The sequence below is a fragment of the Nomascus leucogenys genome, chromosome 23, assembly GCF_006542625.1.
Source record: "Nomascus leucogenys isolate Asia chromosome 23, Asia_NLE_v1, whole genome shotgun sequence".
In the NCBI taxonomy this organism is placed as follows: Eukaryota; Metazoa; Chordata; class Mammalia; order Primates; family Hylobatidae; genus Nomascus; species Nomascus leucogenys.
Window position 1 is genome coordinate 26142435 of NC_044403.1, and position 15927 is coordinate 26158361.

At 45.2% G+C, this 15927-nt stretch overlaps 1 protein-coding gene and 1 non-coding gene across 6 annotated transcripts in view; both read right to left on the reverse strand.

Moving 5' to 3' along the window:
- The window catches only part of NCAPD2 (non-SMC condensin I complex subunit D2), a 39062-nt gene that overhangs the window by 18538 nt on the left and 4597 nt on the right, over positions 1-15927 (reverse strand). For 3 of the 5 annotated variants that reach the window (XR_004028344.1, XM_030804919.1, XM_030804922.1), the window contains exons 3-6: positions 3783-3858; positions 3442-3500; positions 2769-2950; positions 2327-2469 (exon numbers count right to left, since the gene is read on the reverse strand). Coding sequence is in view for 3 of the 5 variants with exons in the window: in XM_030804919.1 (XP_030660779.1) it covers positions 2327-2469; positions 2769-2950; positions 3442-3500; positions 3783-3858 (460 nt within the window). In the remaining 2 variants the exon portion in view is untranslated. Of the gene's footprint in view, positions 1-2326; positions 2470-2768; positions 2951-3441; positions 3501-3782; positions 3859-15927 lie in introns of those variants that run through there. The other 2 variants (XM_030804920.1, XM_030804923.1) reach the window with 2 other exon arrangements.
- Positions 3028-3357, reverse strand: LOC115832978. The gene has a single exon (XR_004028387.1). It is a non-coding gene; the product is annotated as a small nucleolar RNA U85 (small nucleolar RNA).

Here is a 15927-nt window from a genome sequence, read left to right on the forward strand (position 1 = left end):
TTCTCCTTGAAATATATGCTTTATCTTGCTTCCAGGACACAAGAACAAGACTCTTTTCTCAGTTGCTTTGGCTAGTTCCTCCTCACACTCTTTTTTTTAAGACAGGGTCTGCCTCTGTTGCCCAGGCTGGAGTGCAGTGGTGCAATCATGGCTCACTGCATCCTTAACCTCCTCATAACTCAGGTGATGCTCCCACCTCAGCCTCCATCATGCCCAGCTAATTTTTCTATTTTTTCTAGAGACACAGTTTCACTATGTTGCCCAGGCTGATCTCAAACTCCTGGGCTCAAGCGATCTTCCTGCCTCAGCCTCCCAAAGTGCTAGGATTACAGGCGTGAGCCATGCACCTGGCATCCTCACTCTTAATGCTGGAGTGCCCTAGGGTACCAGTCCTTGGATTCCTGATCTCTTTTAGCTACACTTACTGATTTGGTGATTTCATTCAGTCTCATGGCTCTGAATACTATTATATTCCCAAATGTGTTATCTCTAACCCAGACCTCTCTCCTGAACTCCAGATCTATATATTCAATGGCCGAATCTGACAACTTTACGTGGCTGTCTAATAAACACCTCAAACTTTGTATGTCCAAAACAGAACATCTGTTCTTCCTCCCAAAACACCTATTCACAGCCTTCTCCCTATCTCAGTTACCATTAACTCCAGTCTTCCAAATGCTCAGACCAAAACCCGGGAGAGTCATCCTTGACTGAACTCTCCCTCACACCCAGTCTGTTAGCAAATCCTGTAAGCTCTACCTTAAGGAAAAAGCACAGAATCCAACTACTTCTCCCCATCTCCGCTGCCATGCCTTGGTCTAAGAGACCGTCATCTCGTGCTTGAGTTATTGGAACAGCCTCTTAACTGGTCTCTTGCTTCCCCTTTGCCTCCATAGTCTATTTCAATACAACAGCTAGGATGGCCCTGTTGAAGTACAAGTCAGATCACCTCACCTCCCTGCCTGTGGCTTCCCAGTGGCTCCATTTCACTCTGACGAAATGCCAAAGTCACCATGATGGCCCACAAGAACCTGCGGTCTGGCTCCCCACTGCTCCCATGGCCTCACAGCCTAGCCCTCATACCTGCTCTCAGCTGTCAGCTCTCTGGCCTCCTTGCTATTGCTCGTACATGCTGGACACACTCCCTCCTCAAGGTCTTCGCATTTGCTATTCCTTTTCCTTGCCCTTGCTATTCCTCCACATATTCTCATAGCTCTCAGTCACCTCCTCTGGGTCTTTGCTCAAATGTCACCATCTCAAAGAAGTCTTACTAGAGTAGCTTGTCTGTCTGTCTGTCTGTCTATCTATCTATCTTTTTTTTTTTTTTTTTTTGAGACGGCGTCTTGCTCTGTTGCCCAGGCTGGAGTGCAGTGGCACGATCTCAGCTCACTGCAAGCTCCGCCTCCTGGGTTCACACCATTCTCCTGCCTCAGCCTCCTGAGTAGCTGGGACTACAGGCGCCCGCCACCGCGCCCGGCTAATTTTTTTTTGTATTTTATTTTGTATTTTTAGTAGGTTTCACCGTGGTCTCGATCTACTGACCTCGTGATCCACCCGCCTCGGCCTCCCAAAGTGCTGGGATTACAGGCGTGAGCCACCGGCCCGGCCCTATCTGTTTTTTTTGAGACAGGATTTTGCTCTTGTCGCCCAGGATGGAGTGCAATGGTGCGATCTTGGCTCATTGCAACCTCCCTCTCCCAGGTTCAAGTGATTCTCCTGCCTCAGCCTCCCAAGTAGCTGGGATTACAGGCACCCACCACCACGCACAGCTAATTTTCATATTTTTTTAGTAGAGACAAGGTTTCACCATGTTGGCCAGGCCGGTCTTGAACTCCTGACCTCAGGCAATCCACTCCTGAACTCAGGCGTGAACCATTGCACCTGGCCTAGAGTAGCTGATTTAAAATCACAACCTTCTTCCATCAAACTTACTTTACGTATTTTAAAAATAGACTTCTGGCTGGGCGTGGTGGCTCATGCCTGTAATCCCAGCACTTTGGGAGGCCAAGGCGGGGAGATCACCTGAGGTTAGGAGTTCAAGACCAGCCTGGCCAACATGGCAAAACCCCGTCTCTACTAAAAATACAAAAATCAGCTTGTGGTGGCGGGCACCTGTAATCCCAGCTACTCGGGAGGCTGAGGCAGGAAAATTGCTTGAACCTAGGAGGTGGAGGCTGCAGTGAGCTGAGATTGAACCACTGCGCTCCAGCCTGGGCGACAAGAGTGAAGCTCTGTCCCCACAAAAAAAAAAAAAAAAAAAAAAGGCATATCAACAGAGCCTCACTCTCACGGCTCAGTATTATCTGTAGCCATCCTCCCTACCCACCTGACAAATTCTTCTTCAATTATTGAGTGGTTCCACAGGTGACGGATGTCCAATTGAAGTAGCTGTGTTAAAAGCTGAAGAATTGGTTGCCTCTCTTCTTCCCAGTCAAAGCCATGGGCTGCCTTGGACCGAGCTTTCTTACCCTAAAAAGGATCATGTATACATTGAGGAAAAAATAAGGGAAAAAAGAGGGTCAAGATCTGTCAGTCTCACTGCCCAAACAATCTAATATCAAGACAAGATAGAAGGTAATATGGAAGAAATATTAGAAGTTCCACAGCGCTACTGGTCCAGGAAGAAAACGTGTAACACTTTTGAGTTCTTTCTCCTAAACTCTCAATGAGGACAGAAAGGATTTGTGGATCATTGGATTCCCTTCTTTCCCACCTATTCCCCTATCTCCCCAGACCCCATATAACGTGAGCCCAAAACTCGAAATTACCTTCCCACCAAGGTCCAGGTCCACGAGGTTTGTCTGGCTGGCCATGGTCTCAAAGGATTCCAGGAGACGTATCAGAGCATAACAGTTCATTTTGAGGGCATTTAGATGGGCATTTCTATCTGGTCCACTCAAAGTTGTATCATCCAGGATAGCTGGAAGCTCCTGGGAGTGGCGGGATACCACTGTGAGGGTCAGAATCTTAGAGTCAGTTTCACTCACTTCTTTCATATACCCCAACTTCAAAACACCCAGCACTTGCAGCCATCAGATTACCAAAGATCTGTGTTTCATCTCTCAGTGGCCATAACACAAGCTAAGTCCTTTGGGACCCTTGGCCCTGATACCCTGCACATGCCCTGTTCCTACTCTCTCACTCCAGTTACCACAATTTCTCTCCAGCAACTGGAAGAATCACCCCTATTAAAAAGAGGTAGCTCAAAAGTAGGAAAAAGTTCTTGTTGGTCTGCCCTTACAGTGAACACACATAACTCTGTATCGCCCACCAAGATTACAGACCTTTAACAGGCCAAAGGTCCCTGGGCTTAGCCAAACCAACTGAATCACAACAGCCTTGATATCATCATGTGGCTGATAAAATGTAGGAAAAACAAACAAACAAACAAACAAACGATAACAAACACCTTCCATCCCCTACCCCCTGACCCATAAACACCTTTTATCAGGAATTCCAGAGTATCTTCTTTGAGGCCAGGATCTATACTTCGAAAGTGACTATGAGGGAAAGAAAGTGTGGGGGTGAGATAGGAAGGAGCCTGCAGAGCCCTTTCTAACAGATCAGATCTAACCCGTGGAATCTAATGTTTAAAAACACATGTGAAATTGTTCAACTGAATAAATACGGTGGCAAGTTGGGTACATGCTCATCAGTAGAGACATCAATATCCACAGGCATTTATCAGTGAACCTATAACTTGGAATTTCAGGACTAACATGCACAGTTAGGACAAACAGTCACCAGTTCTTTTTAAAGTACCAGTTGGGTGTTTCACTTACTGCAAAATGCTGTAGATAGTATCAAAGTGCTCCAGCATAGCCAGGGGCCCCTGAGCTCGAAAGGCAGCCTGAAATGCTATGAAGATGGAAAAAAAAAATCAATTTGGAGGGAAGAGAAACCTTTTTAGTAAATTCTATCCATGGCAGAAAACTAAGTTTATTGCTTTTATTGGTAGAATCACAAAGAAGAGACAAACAGTTCACTTCAATGTAACCTATGATGATGATGAGAGCCGGGCATGGTGGCTCACGCCTGTAATCCCAGCACTTTGGGAGGCAGAGGCAGGTGGATTACCTGCAGTCAGAAGTTGAGACCAGCCTGGCCAACATCGTGAGACCCCATCTCTACTAAAAATACAAAAAATTGGCTGGGCGTGGTAGCCGGTGCCTGTAATCCCAGCTACTAGGGAGGCTGAGGCAGGAGAATTGCTTGAACCCAGGAGGTGGAGGTTGCAATGAGCCAAGATCGTACCATTGCACTCCAGCCTGGACAACAAGAGCAAAACTCTGTCTCATCTCAAAAAAAAAAAAATAAATAAAATAATGATGATGATATCTTATATTTGTGTTACAATTAAAGCCTTGTTTGAGCTTCACCACACCTGAGCAAAAGCAGACAGTACCACGCCTACTTTACACCTTAGAGTAGTTATATGACTTGTCCAACTTATAGTAGTTAGGAGGGAACACACACTTAGGATCTTTAAAAAAAAAAGTTTATCCTATTTGTGTCCTTTTTCTGTTTCAGGATCTTACAATGCACTTAGTTGTCAGGTCTCCTTCCTCTCCTCCAGTCTTTATCTTTCATCATCTTGACACTTCTTTGAAGAATACTTGTCACTTATTTTGTGCAATGTCCCTCAATTTGGGTTGGCCTGTTTTCTCACGATTATATTGAGGTTATGCATTTTCGTAAGATTACAGCAGAAGGGAGGGTTGGTCCTCAGACATCGTATCAAGAGGTGTGTGAAGTGAATGTCTTATTACTGCTGATGTTAACTTTGATCACTTTGTAGTGTCTGCCACATTTCTCCACTGTAACATTATTATTTTCCCCTTTGCAACCAGTATTTCTGTGGGAAGATACTTTCAGACTACGTAAATATCCTGTTTCACATCACATTTTTGCCCACTAATTTAAGCATCCATGAACGATTCTTGCCTGCCACAATTACTGCTGTGGTGTTTACTAAATGGTGATTTTCTATCTCTATTATTCCTTCCGCATTTACTAATGGGAATGCTACTGTAACGATTAGCTGTCCCTTTCCCTTTATTTAGTTATTCACTTATTTATAGCAGAATGGACTTAGGGATAGTTCTCTTATTCTGTGCTTTAATCCATTACTATTACTATTTATTTTCCTGCTCAAATTGTCCCATACTTGGTCTCTGCGATCTCCTTCAACTGGGCCTGTGTCCTTTGAACATGCCTCCATTTTTTTGTTTTTTTCAAGACAGGGTCTTGCTTTGTTGCCCAGGCCAGAGTGCAGTGGTGCAAACATAGCTCACTGTAGCCTTGACCTCCTGGGCTCAGGAGATCCTACTGCCTATTCCCTACTGCCTCAGCCTCCCATGTAGCTGGGACTACAGGTGTGTGCCACCACGCCCAGCTGATTTTTTGCATTTTTAGTAGAGATGGGGTTGCACCATGTTAGCCAGGATGGTCTTAATCTCCTGACCTCATGATCCACCTGCCTTGGCCTCCCAAAGTTCTGGGATTACAGGTGTGAGCCACTGTGCCCGGCCCAGCTAATTTTTTGTTGTTGTTAATTCTTTGTAGTGACAGGGTCTCACTTTGGTGCCCAGGCTGGTCTCGAACTCCTTGGCTCAATCGATCTGCTGCCTCAGTCTCCTGTGGGATATGATGAGGTTTCTCTTCAAATAGCCTAATCAATCCTTTATTCTTTAATTCATAGTACTCCCCCACAACCTTTTTTCTCTTTTCTCTTTTTTTCCTTTCTGCCTTTGTTACATGCCTGGACACGCCACAGTACCAGGCTTATCAGTACCAGCTCACATTCCTTTCCTTATTTGGAAAGAAGACTAGCTTTCCTTTATTACTATTTCTTTATTTTCTTTATTACTATTTCTTACTATTACTTTCTTACTATTTCTTACTATTACTATTCCTTCCCTTATTTGGAAAGAAGACTAGCTCTCTAGCTCATTGCAGACACCCCTTCACCTTTTCCCCTCTCTCCCTTATGGGCCCACCTTATCTAAAGAAAGTTCAGATGTTTAGCCAATTGGGCTAACTGTGCAACCCCACCCTGGCCAATGGGAAAAGGGTACAGGGGCAGGACTTGCGTCAGGAATAAAGGCTCTCGTGCCCCTTTGTTCAGGTGTGCTTTCACGGTGACTGGCCAAGGAGAGGCACCCCTCTGCAGAGAAGTAAAATTGCTTTGCTAAGAATCCGTTGTTTGAATGTTCATTTTCCTTAGGATTTTGAGTGTTATTCCCAACACTCCCAAAGTACTCAGATTAAAGGGGTGGGCCACTGCACCCAGCCTCCCTTCACTTTTGTTCCCTGACTGTCTTGTATCATGAGATGGGCTGGGCTCACGCCTGTAATCCCAGCACTTTGGGAGGTGGAGGCAGTAGGATCGCTTGGGCCCAGGAGTTCAAGATCTGCCTGGGCAACATGCTGAGGCTCCATCTCAAAAATAAATAAATAAAATAAAAGATGTTCTGGGCTCATCTTGTATTTTCCCTGGCCCAGTCCTGTAATCAACCATTCTTGGTGGAATCCTGGCTATTATGGAATAACAGTATGTAGAAGCCAAACTCTAGGCACTACTTGCACTCATTTCTATTACAGTATTACTGCCTTTAGGCCCTCTCACTGGAGAAAAGTAGGGCACATATGTATGTCTACAATTAATCTTCGAACAACACAATTTGAATTGTGTAGGTCCACTTATATGCTAATTTTTTTCAGTAAATATACTGGAATTTTTTCCTTCTTTCTTTTGAGACAAAGTCCCACTCTGTCTCCCAGGCTGCAGTACAGTGGCACGATCACAGCTTACTGCAGCCTCAAATTCCTGGGCTGAAGCAATCCGGCTGCCTCAGCCTCCTGAGTAGCTAGAACAGGTATGCTCTACCATATCTGGCTAATTTTTTTTTTAAGCTACGTATGTCATGAATGCATAAAATTTATGTAGATCCTAGTCTATTTTATCATTTACTACCATAAAATATATGTCTTTTTTTTTTTTTTTTTTTTTTGAGACAGAGTCTCTCTCTGTTGCCCAGGATGGAGTGCAGTGGTGTGATCTCAGCTCACTGCAAGCTCCGCCTCCCGGGTTCACGCCATTCTCCTGCCTCAGCCTCCCGAGTAGCTGGGACTACAGGCACCCGCCACCACACCCAGCTAATTTTTTGTACTTTTTTAGTAGAGACGGGGTTTCATGGTGTTAGCCAGAATGGTCTCGATCTCCTGACCTTGTGATCTGCCCGCCTCGGCCTCCTAAGGTGCTAGGATTACAGGCGTTGAGCCACCGTACCCGGCCAAATATATATGTCTATTATAAAGTTAAAACTTATCAAAACTTGATGCAGGTTGGATGTGATGGTTCACACTTGTAACCCCACCACTTTGAGAGGCTGAGGCAGGAGGATCACTTGAGGTCAGGAGCTCGAGACCAGCTTGGGCAACATGGCAAGACCCCATCTCCACAAAAAATAAAAAATTAGCTGAGCACTGTGGGGTGCACCTGTAGTCCTAGCTGTTCTGGAGGCTGAGGTGGGAGGATTGCTTGAGCCTAGGAAGCTGAGGCTGCAGTGAGCTGTGATCATATTACTGCACTCCAGGCTGGGTGACAGTGAGACCCTGTCTAAAAAAAAAACAAAAAACCTCACACACAAACACAGATGGTACATGGCATCATTCACAGCCCAAGAGAAACGGAAACAAATATAAAGATGCAATATTATTTGTTTTTGTTTTTTTGAGACAGTTTCTTGCTCTGTCACCCAGGCTAGAGTGTAGTGACACAATCTCAGCTCACTGCAACTTCTGCCTCCCAGGTTCCAGCAATCCTCCCACCTCAGTCGCCCTGGGAGCTTGGACTACAGACACATGCCACCACACCTGGCTAATTTTTATATTTACCACACCTGGCTAATTTTTATATTTTTAGTAGAGACGGGGTTTTACCATGTTGGCCAGGCTGATCTTGAACTCCTGATTTCAGGTGATCCACCTGCCTAGGCCTCCCAAAGTGCTAGAATTACAGGCGTGAGCCACCACACCTGGCCTAAAGATGCAGTATTAAATCATAACTGCATAAAATTCACTTCAGTACATACTGTACCACTGTAATAATTTCATAGCCACCTCTTGTCGATACTATGGTGAGCTCAAATGTTGCAAGTATCTGCTTAAAAACTCTGTGATGTTAATCATCTTCCAGTGAGCAGTTCATCTCTCCAGTAAATTGCATATGGCAGACCGGGCGCGGTGGCTCACACCTGTAATCCCAGCGCTTTGTAGACCGAGGCGGGTGAATCACTTGAGGTCAGGAGCTTGAGATCAGCCTGACCAACATGGGGAAACCCCGTCTCTACTAAAGATACAAAATTAGCCAGGCATGGTGGTGCATGCCTGCAATCCCAGCTACTTGGGAGGCTTAGGCAGGAGAATCGCTTGAACCGGGGGAGGCGGAGGTTCCAGTGAGTCGAGATCACTCCACTGCACTCTAGCCTGGGCAACAAGAGTGAAACTCTGTCTCAAAAAAAAAAAAAAAAATTACATATGGCATCAAGAAGTGATCTCTTGTGGTTCCTCAGGTATTTTTCATGTGTCTAAAGCAGTATCATAAACCTTACATAACACCATGGGACCCATAATGAAGTGCCACTAGTGATGCTGGAAGTGTTCCCAAGAAGCAGAAAAAAGTCATGACATTACAAGAAAAGTCAAATTGCTTCATATGCACCATGGACGGAGGTCTGCAGCTGTGGTTGCCTGCCATTTTACACGATTCATCATGTAAACTTACGGTATCGATAAATACAGCACAATACTGAACATGTATTTTCTTTTTTTTTTTTTTTTTTTAAGAGATGGAGTCTCGCTCTGTCACCCAGGCTGGAGTGCAGTGGCGCAATCTCGGCTCACTGCAAGCTCCGCCTCCGGGGTTCACGCCATTCTCCTGCCTCAGCCTCTCCGAGTAGCTGGGACTACAGGCGCCCGCCACCACGCCCGGCTAATTTCTGAACATGTATTTTCCTTATGATTTTCTTAATAACATTTCCTCTAGCTTGACTGCAAAAATACAGTAAATAATACACATAACATAAAAAATATATGTATTAATGCTTGACACGGTGGCTCACACCTGTAATCCCAGCACTTTGGGAGGCTGAGGTGGACAGATCACTTGAGCTCAGGAGATTGAGACCAGCCTGGCCAACGTGGTGAAACTCCATCTCTACTAAAAATACAAAAATTAGCCAGGTGCAATATTACGTGCCTGTAGTCTCAGCTACTTGGGAGGCTAAGGCCAGAAAATCACTTGAACCCAGCAGGTGGAGGTTGCAGTGAGCTGAGATCGTGCCACCACACTCCATTCTGGGCCACAGAGCAAGACTCTATCAAAAACAAAACAAAACAAAACAAACTGTTATGTTACTTGTAAGGCTTCTGGTCAACAGTAGGCTATAACTTACATATGCAGATTTGTGACTGCACAGGGGTTGTCATCCCTAACCCCCACATTGTTCAAGGGTCGATGGTATATATATGTCAAAACCGAATGAGACAGTCCACGCAAACCAGTCAGAACAACACTTAGCACGTTATATGGTTTGAATGTGCCCCTCATAATTCATGTGTTGGAAATATAATCCCCAACATGACAGTGTTGGAAGGTGGAGTCTAATGGGAGGTGTTTAGGTTATGAGGGCTCCACCCTCACAAATATATATATATATATATATTTTTTTTTTTTTTTTTTTTTTTTGAGACGGAGTCTTGCTCTGTCACCCACACTGGAGTGCAGTGGCGCGATCTCAGCTCACTGCAAGCTCCGCCCTCTGGGTTCACGCCATTCTCCTGCCTCAGCCTCCCGAGTAGATGGGATTACAGGTGCCTGCCACCACGCCCGGCTAATTTTTTGTATTTTTAGTAGAGACGGGGTTTCACCGTGTTAGCCAGGATGGTCTCGATCTCCTGACCTCGTGATCCGCCCGCCTCGGCCTCCCAAAGTGCTGGGATTACAGGCGTGAGCCACTGCGCCCGGCCACAAATATATATTTTTGAGATGGAGTCTCGCTCTGTCGCCCAGGCTGGAGTGCAGTGGCACGATCTCGGCTCACTGCAACCTCCAGCTTCCAGGTTCAAGTGATTCTCCCGCCTCAGCCTCCTGAGTAGCTGGGATTACAGGCACGCGTCACCACACTCAGCTAATTTTTTGTATTTTTAGTAGAGACGGGGTTTCACCATATTGGCCAGGCTGGTCTCGAACTCCTGACCTTGTGATCTGCCTGCCTCGGCCTCCCAAAGTGCTGGGATTACAGGTGTGAGCCACCGCGCCCGACCCCTCACGAATATATTCATACCATTATAAAAAGGGCTCTGGGGAGCGGGTTCACTTCTGCCCTTCTGCCTTCTGCCCCTGTGACAATGCAGCAAGAAGGCCCTTGCCAGTTACTGATGCGTTGATTTGGGACTTCCCAGTCTCCAGAAAAAAATGTGAGCCAATAAATTTCTATTCATTATAAATATCCAGTCTCAGGCATTCAGTTATAACAGCATAATTTTTTTCTCAGTCCATTTTCTATATATCGTATTTCCATTGTTGAGCTCATATCACATATTCACTTCTCTGTCCTGCTTTTTAAAATTTAGCATTACAGTAAGTGTATCAGAAACCTTTGTAGGCCAGACGTGGTGGCTCACGCCTGTAATCACAACACTTTGGAGGCCGAGGCAGGTGGATCATCAGGTCAGGAGTTCAAGATCAGCCTGACCAACATGGTGAAACCCCGTCTCTACTAAAAATACAAAAAAAAAAAAAAAAGCCAGGCGTGGTGGCATGCGCCCGTAATCCCAGTTACTCAGGAGGCTGAGGCAGGAGGATTACTTGAACCGAGGAGGCAGAGGTTGCAGGGAGCCAAGATAGTGCCACTGTATTCCAGCCTGGGTGACAGTGAGACTTCATCTCAAAAACAAAACAAAACAAAACAAAAAAAACCTTTGTAAACAACTTTTTTTTGAGACAGGGTTTTGCTGTGTTGTGCAGGCTGAAGTGCAGTGGCAGGATCACAGCTTACTGCAGCCTCAAACTTCTGAGTTCAAGCGATCCTCCTGCTCCAGCCTTCTGAGTAGCTGGGACTACAGGTAGTGCCACCACACTCCGCCTTGTATCTATCTTAATTTACTATTCCCCTATTGTTAGATATTGTGATACTTCTAACTTATTCCACTAATTAACAACAACAACAACACATACTCCCCTGGCAAATCTAGGTTAAACCAACTTTCTGGTTACTCCATTCATGTAACCACACAAATAAAAATAGCCTGAGAAAAACACAGAAACATGCTGACTACTCTTATGTTAAATTCATGGCTACTAACCTGAAGTGGGCCTTCGTACTTCCAAGTCTATTCATTTTCTTCTAGGCAGTTATTTCACACCTATCCTCTGCTCATAACACCATGACCTTCTTCCCAAACTCACTCTCAGTTAAAGGCTTTCCCTTCCTATTGAGGAAACAGAAGCAGACAGAAGAGAACTTTCAACTGCCCCAAGCTCTATATTTACCTGCACTAGTTGCATCTATGCCCATACATACACTCTGCCTTTTTTGTTTGCTACTGTGGATAAACTGTCCACGTTCTGATAAAGCCATCTCCTCCCCGTGTACCAGATCACGTACTCTCTTACCTACTAAAGGCACTGCTCCAACAACTGTTCCCTCTTCCTTCTGCATCATCAGCTTTTCCCTCTGATTATTCTTACTCAACATAGACACATGTAATGCTGCCCATCTTAAAAGAAATACATTATGTAAATTCCTCTTCTCTAATCTCCGTCATTCCATTTTCTTAAAAACCTATTCCAAGCAGGCTTTTGCCCCCAGCATCTTCTGAAACAGCTTTGTCAAGGTTACCAGTGACTATGACATCAATAAATCCAGTAGTTAATCTGCAGTTGAGCTCTCCTTTGTTTTTGAAACACTCTCTTTATTTAGCGTCCATTTAGCTCCTTCATTCACTTTCTGCCCCAATGACTGACTGCTTCTTAATTTCTTCTACTGGTTCTTCTTCAATCTCCTAGCCTCTAAATGCTGGACTGTCTCAGGTCTTGGTCTTCAAACTGCTTCTCTTCTCCATCTACACTCACTCCAATCTCATGGCTTTAAGTGCTGTCTACACGCTGAGTATTAAATCCTAAATGTGTATCTTTAGCTGACAACCTCTCCCTTGAACTCCACACTCACATAACCAACAATCTAAACCTCTCTCTCCCATATACTGCCCCATCTCAGTAAATGGCAACTTCATTCTTCTAGTTGCTCAAGTCAAAAAGCCTTGTAAGGCCGGGCGTGGTGGCCCATGCCTGTAATCCCAGCATTTTGGGAGGCCGAGGCAGGCATATCACTTGAGGCCAGAAGTTCAAGACCAGCCTGGACAACATGGCAAAACCCCATCTCTACTAAAAATACAAAAATTAGCCAGGTGTCGCGGTGGCTCACGCTTGTAATCCCAGCACTTTGGGAGGCCGAGGCGGGCGGATCACGAGGTCAGGAGATCGAGACCACGGTGAAACCCCGTCTCTACTAAAAATACAAAAAAATTAGCCGGGCATGGTGGCGGGCGCCTGTAGTCCCAGCTACTCGGAGAGGCTGAGGCAGGAGAATGGCGTGAACCCAGGAGGCGGAGCTTGCGGTGAACCGAGATCGCGCCACTGCACTCCAGCCTGGGCGACAGAGCGAGACTCTGCCTCAAAAAAAAAAAAAAAAAAGAAAAGAAAAAGTTGCCAGGCGTGGTTGTGCACACCTGTAATCCTAGACACTCAGGTGGCTGAGGCATGAGAATTGCTTGAACCTGGGAGGCAGATGTTGCAGTGAGCCAAGATCACGCCACTGCACGCCAACCTGGGTGAGAGAGCCAACAGAGCAAGACTGTCAAAAAAAAAAAAAAAAACAGCCTCGTAATCATTCTCATCTCAGATTCCTTTACTGACCCTATAATCCACAATCCAATCCATCAGCATTCCTGTAAAAGCTCTACTTTGAAAATATATCCTGAACCACTTCCCCTGCTATCCCTCCAGTCCAATCTACTTGGTATTACTGTATTAGCCACTGAACTAGTATCCCTGCTTCTCTCTTTGCCTCTTATAGTCTCTGCTCAACACAGTAGCCAGTGAATCTTTTAAAATGTCAGACCATGTCACTCCCATGCTCAAAACCCAATGGCTTTCAAGTTCATTCACACTGAAGTTCAAGTTTTTGCCATGATCTACGAGGCTCTAGAGATCAGTGCTTCTCAAACTTATAATTGCATCCAAATTGCCTGGGGGAATCTTCTTAAAATACAGACTTCCTGATTCAGCAGCTTTGACATCCTGGGCCTTGACATCCTGCATTTCTAATAAGCTCCCAGATCATGAGATCATGATATTAACACTGCTAATCTGAGGACCACATTTTGAGGAGCAAGATTCTAGAATAATCTGTACCACTTCCTACCTAATCTCTTTTTCCTAGCTTACTGCACTCCAACTCTATTGGCATTTGCCCACCTCAAGGCCTTTGCATAGGCTTTTCTGTTTGCTTGGAATGCCCTTCCCTAACAATCTGCATAGTTTATTTCCTTACTTTCTTAAGGTCTCTGCTCAAACGTGACATTAACAGCAAGCCTTCTCTGATGAGCCAACATGAAATGGCAGGTCCTACTATCTTCTTCTTTATATTATTTATTTTTAAGCTTTGTATAATTAATTTTAGAGACTATGTTGCCCAGGCTGGTCTTGAACTCCTGGCCTTAACAATCCTCCTGCCTCTGCCTCCCAAGTGGTTGGGATTACAGGGACAAGCCACCATTCCCAGTACACTTCCTTTTTTTTTTTTTTTGAAACAGGGTCTAGCTCTGTGGCCCAGGCTGCAGTGCAGTGGCATGATCATGGCTCACTGTAGCCTCTGCCTCCTGGGCTCAAGCAATTCTCCTACCCCAGCCTCCCAAGTAGCTGGAACTACAGGTGTGCACCACCACGCCTGGCTAACTTTTTTGTAATTTTGGTAGAGATGGGGTTTCACCATGTTGGCCAGGCTGGTCTCAAATCCCTGAGCTTGAGCAATCCAACCGCCTCAGCTTCCCAAAGTGCTAGGATTACAGGTGTGAGCCACTGCGCCTGGCCACACTGTCTTCTTTATTTTTCTCTTTGGCTCTTACAACCATCTGACATACGGTGGTCCTCACCAATCTGTGTTCTCACTTTCTGGGGTTTCAGTTACCCGTGGTCAATCTCAAGTCTGAAAATATTAAATGAAATATTCCAGAAATAGGCTGGGCACAGTAGCTCATGCCTGTAATCCCAGAACTTTGGGAGGCTGAGGCGGGCAGATCATCTGAGGTCAGAAGTTTGAGACCAGCCTGGCCAACATGGTGAAAGCCCGGCTCTACTAAAAAATACAAAAAAAAATTAGCTGGACGTGGTGGTGGGCACCTGTAATTCCAGCCACTTGGGAGGCTGAAGCAGGAGAATTGCTTGAACCCAGGAGGTGGAGGTTGCAGTGAGCCGGTATCTTGCCACTGCACTCCAACCTGGGCGACAGAGCAAAACTCCGTCTCCAGAACAACAACAAAAAAACCCCAAAAAATTAGCCAGGCGTGGTGGTACTTACCTGTAGTCCCAGCTACTTGGGAAGCTGAGGCAGGAGAATTGTTTGAGCCCAGGAGGTGGAGGTTGCAGTGGGCTGAGATTGAGCCACTGCACTCCAGCCTGGGCAACAAAGCAAGACTCTTATCTTAAAAAAATAAAAAGGAAGAAAGAAAGAAACATTCCAGAGATAAACAATTCATAAATTGTAGGTTGTGTGCCATTCTGAGTAGCATAAAATCTGGTGCTGCCCTGCCGCCTCCTGCCTGGGAAGTGAATCATCCCTTTGTCCAACATATCCACACTGTATATGCAACCCTACTCACCCATTAGTAGCCACCTTGGTTATCAGATCAACTGTTACAGGGCTTCTGTTCAAGGAAATTTTATTTTACTTAATAATGGCCCCAAAGCACAAGGGTAGTGAGATGCTGGCATAGTTACAATTGCTCTATTTTATTAATATTATTGTTAAACAGGCCAGGCACAGTGGCTTACACCTGTAATCCCAGCACTCTAGGAGGCCGAGGTGGGCAGATCACAAGGTCAGGAGACCGAGACCATCCTGGCCAACATGGTGAAACCCATCTCTACTAAAATACAAAAAATTAGCTGGGGGTGGTGGCACACGCCTGTAGTTCCAGCTACTCGGGAAGCTGAGGCAGGGGAATCTCTTGAACCTGGGAGGCTGAGATTTCAGTGAGCTGAGATCACACCACTGCACTCCAGCCTGGTGACCAAGCAAGACTGTCTCAAAAAAAAAAAAAAAAAAAAAAAAAAAAAATTGTTGTTAATCTCTTATTGTATCTAATTTGTAAATTAAACATTACCATAGGTACGCAGGTAGAGGGAAAAAACCATAGTATATATAGGGTTTGGTACTACTCCAGTTTCAGGCATCTAATAAGGGTCTTGGAATATACCTTCTGGGATAAGGGGTCCTACGTATTTATTTGTTTATTACTTGTTGAGAGCCTTTGTCTGTTTTGTTTACTATTGTATTACCAATGCTTAGAACAGTGCCTGGCACACAGCATATGATCAGTAAATACTTGTTAAATGAATTAAATGATTTGATCTTATTTATAGGAGAAGTTGTATTCAGGGTTCTAAACACCAAAATCATCAAAGCAATGCAATTGTTTTAAAAAGGACTCTTGGCTGGGGGCAGTGGCTCACACCTGTAATCTCAGCACTTTGGGAGGCTGAGGTGGGCAGATCACTTGAGCTCAGGAGTTTGAGACCAGCCTGGGCAACATGGCAAAACCTCGTTGCTACAAATAACACAAAATTAGCAGTGCATGGTG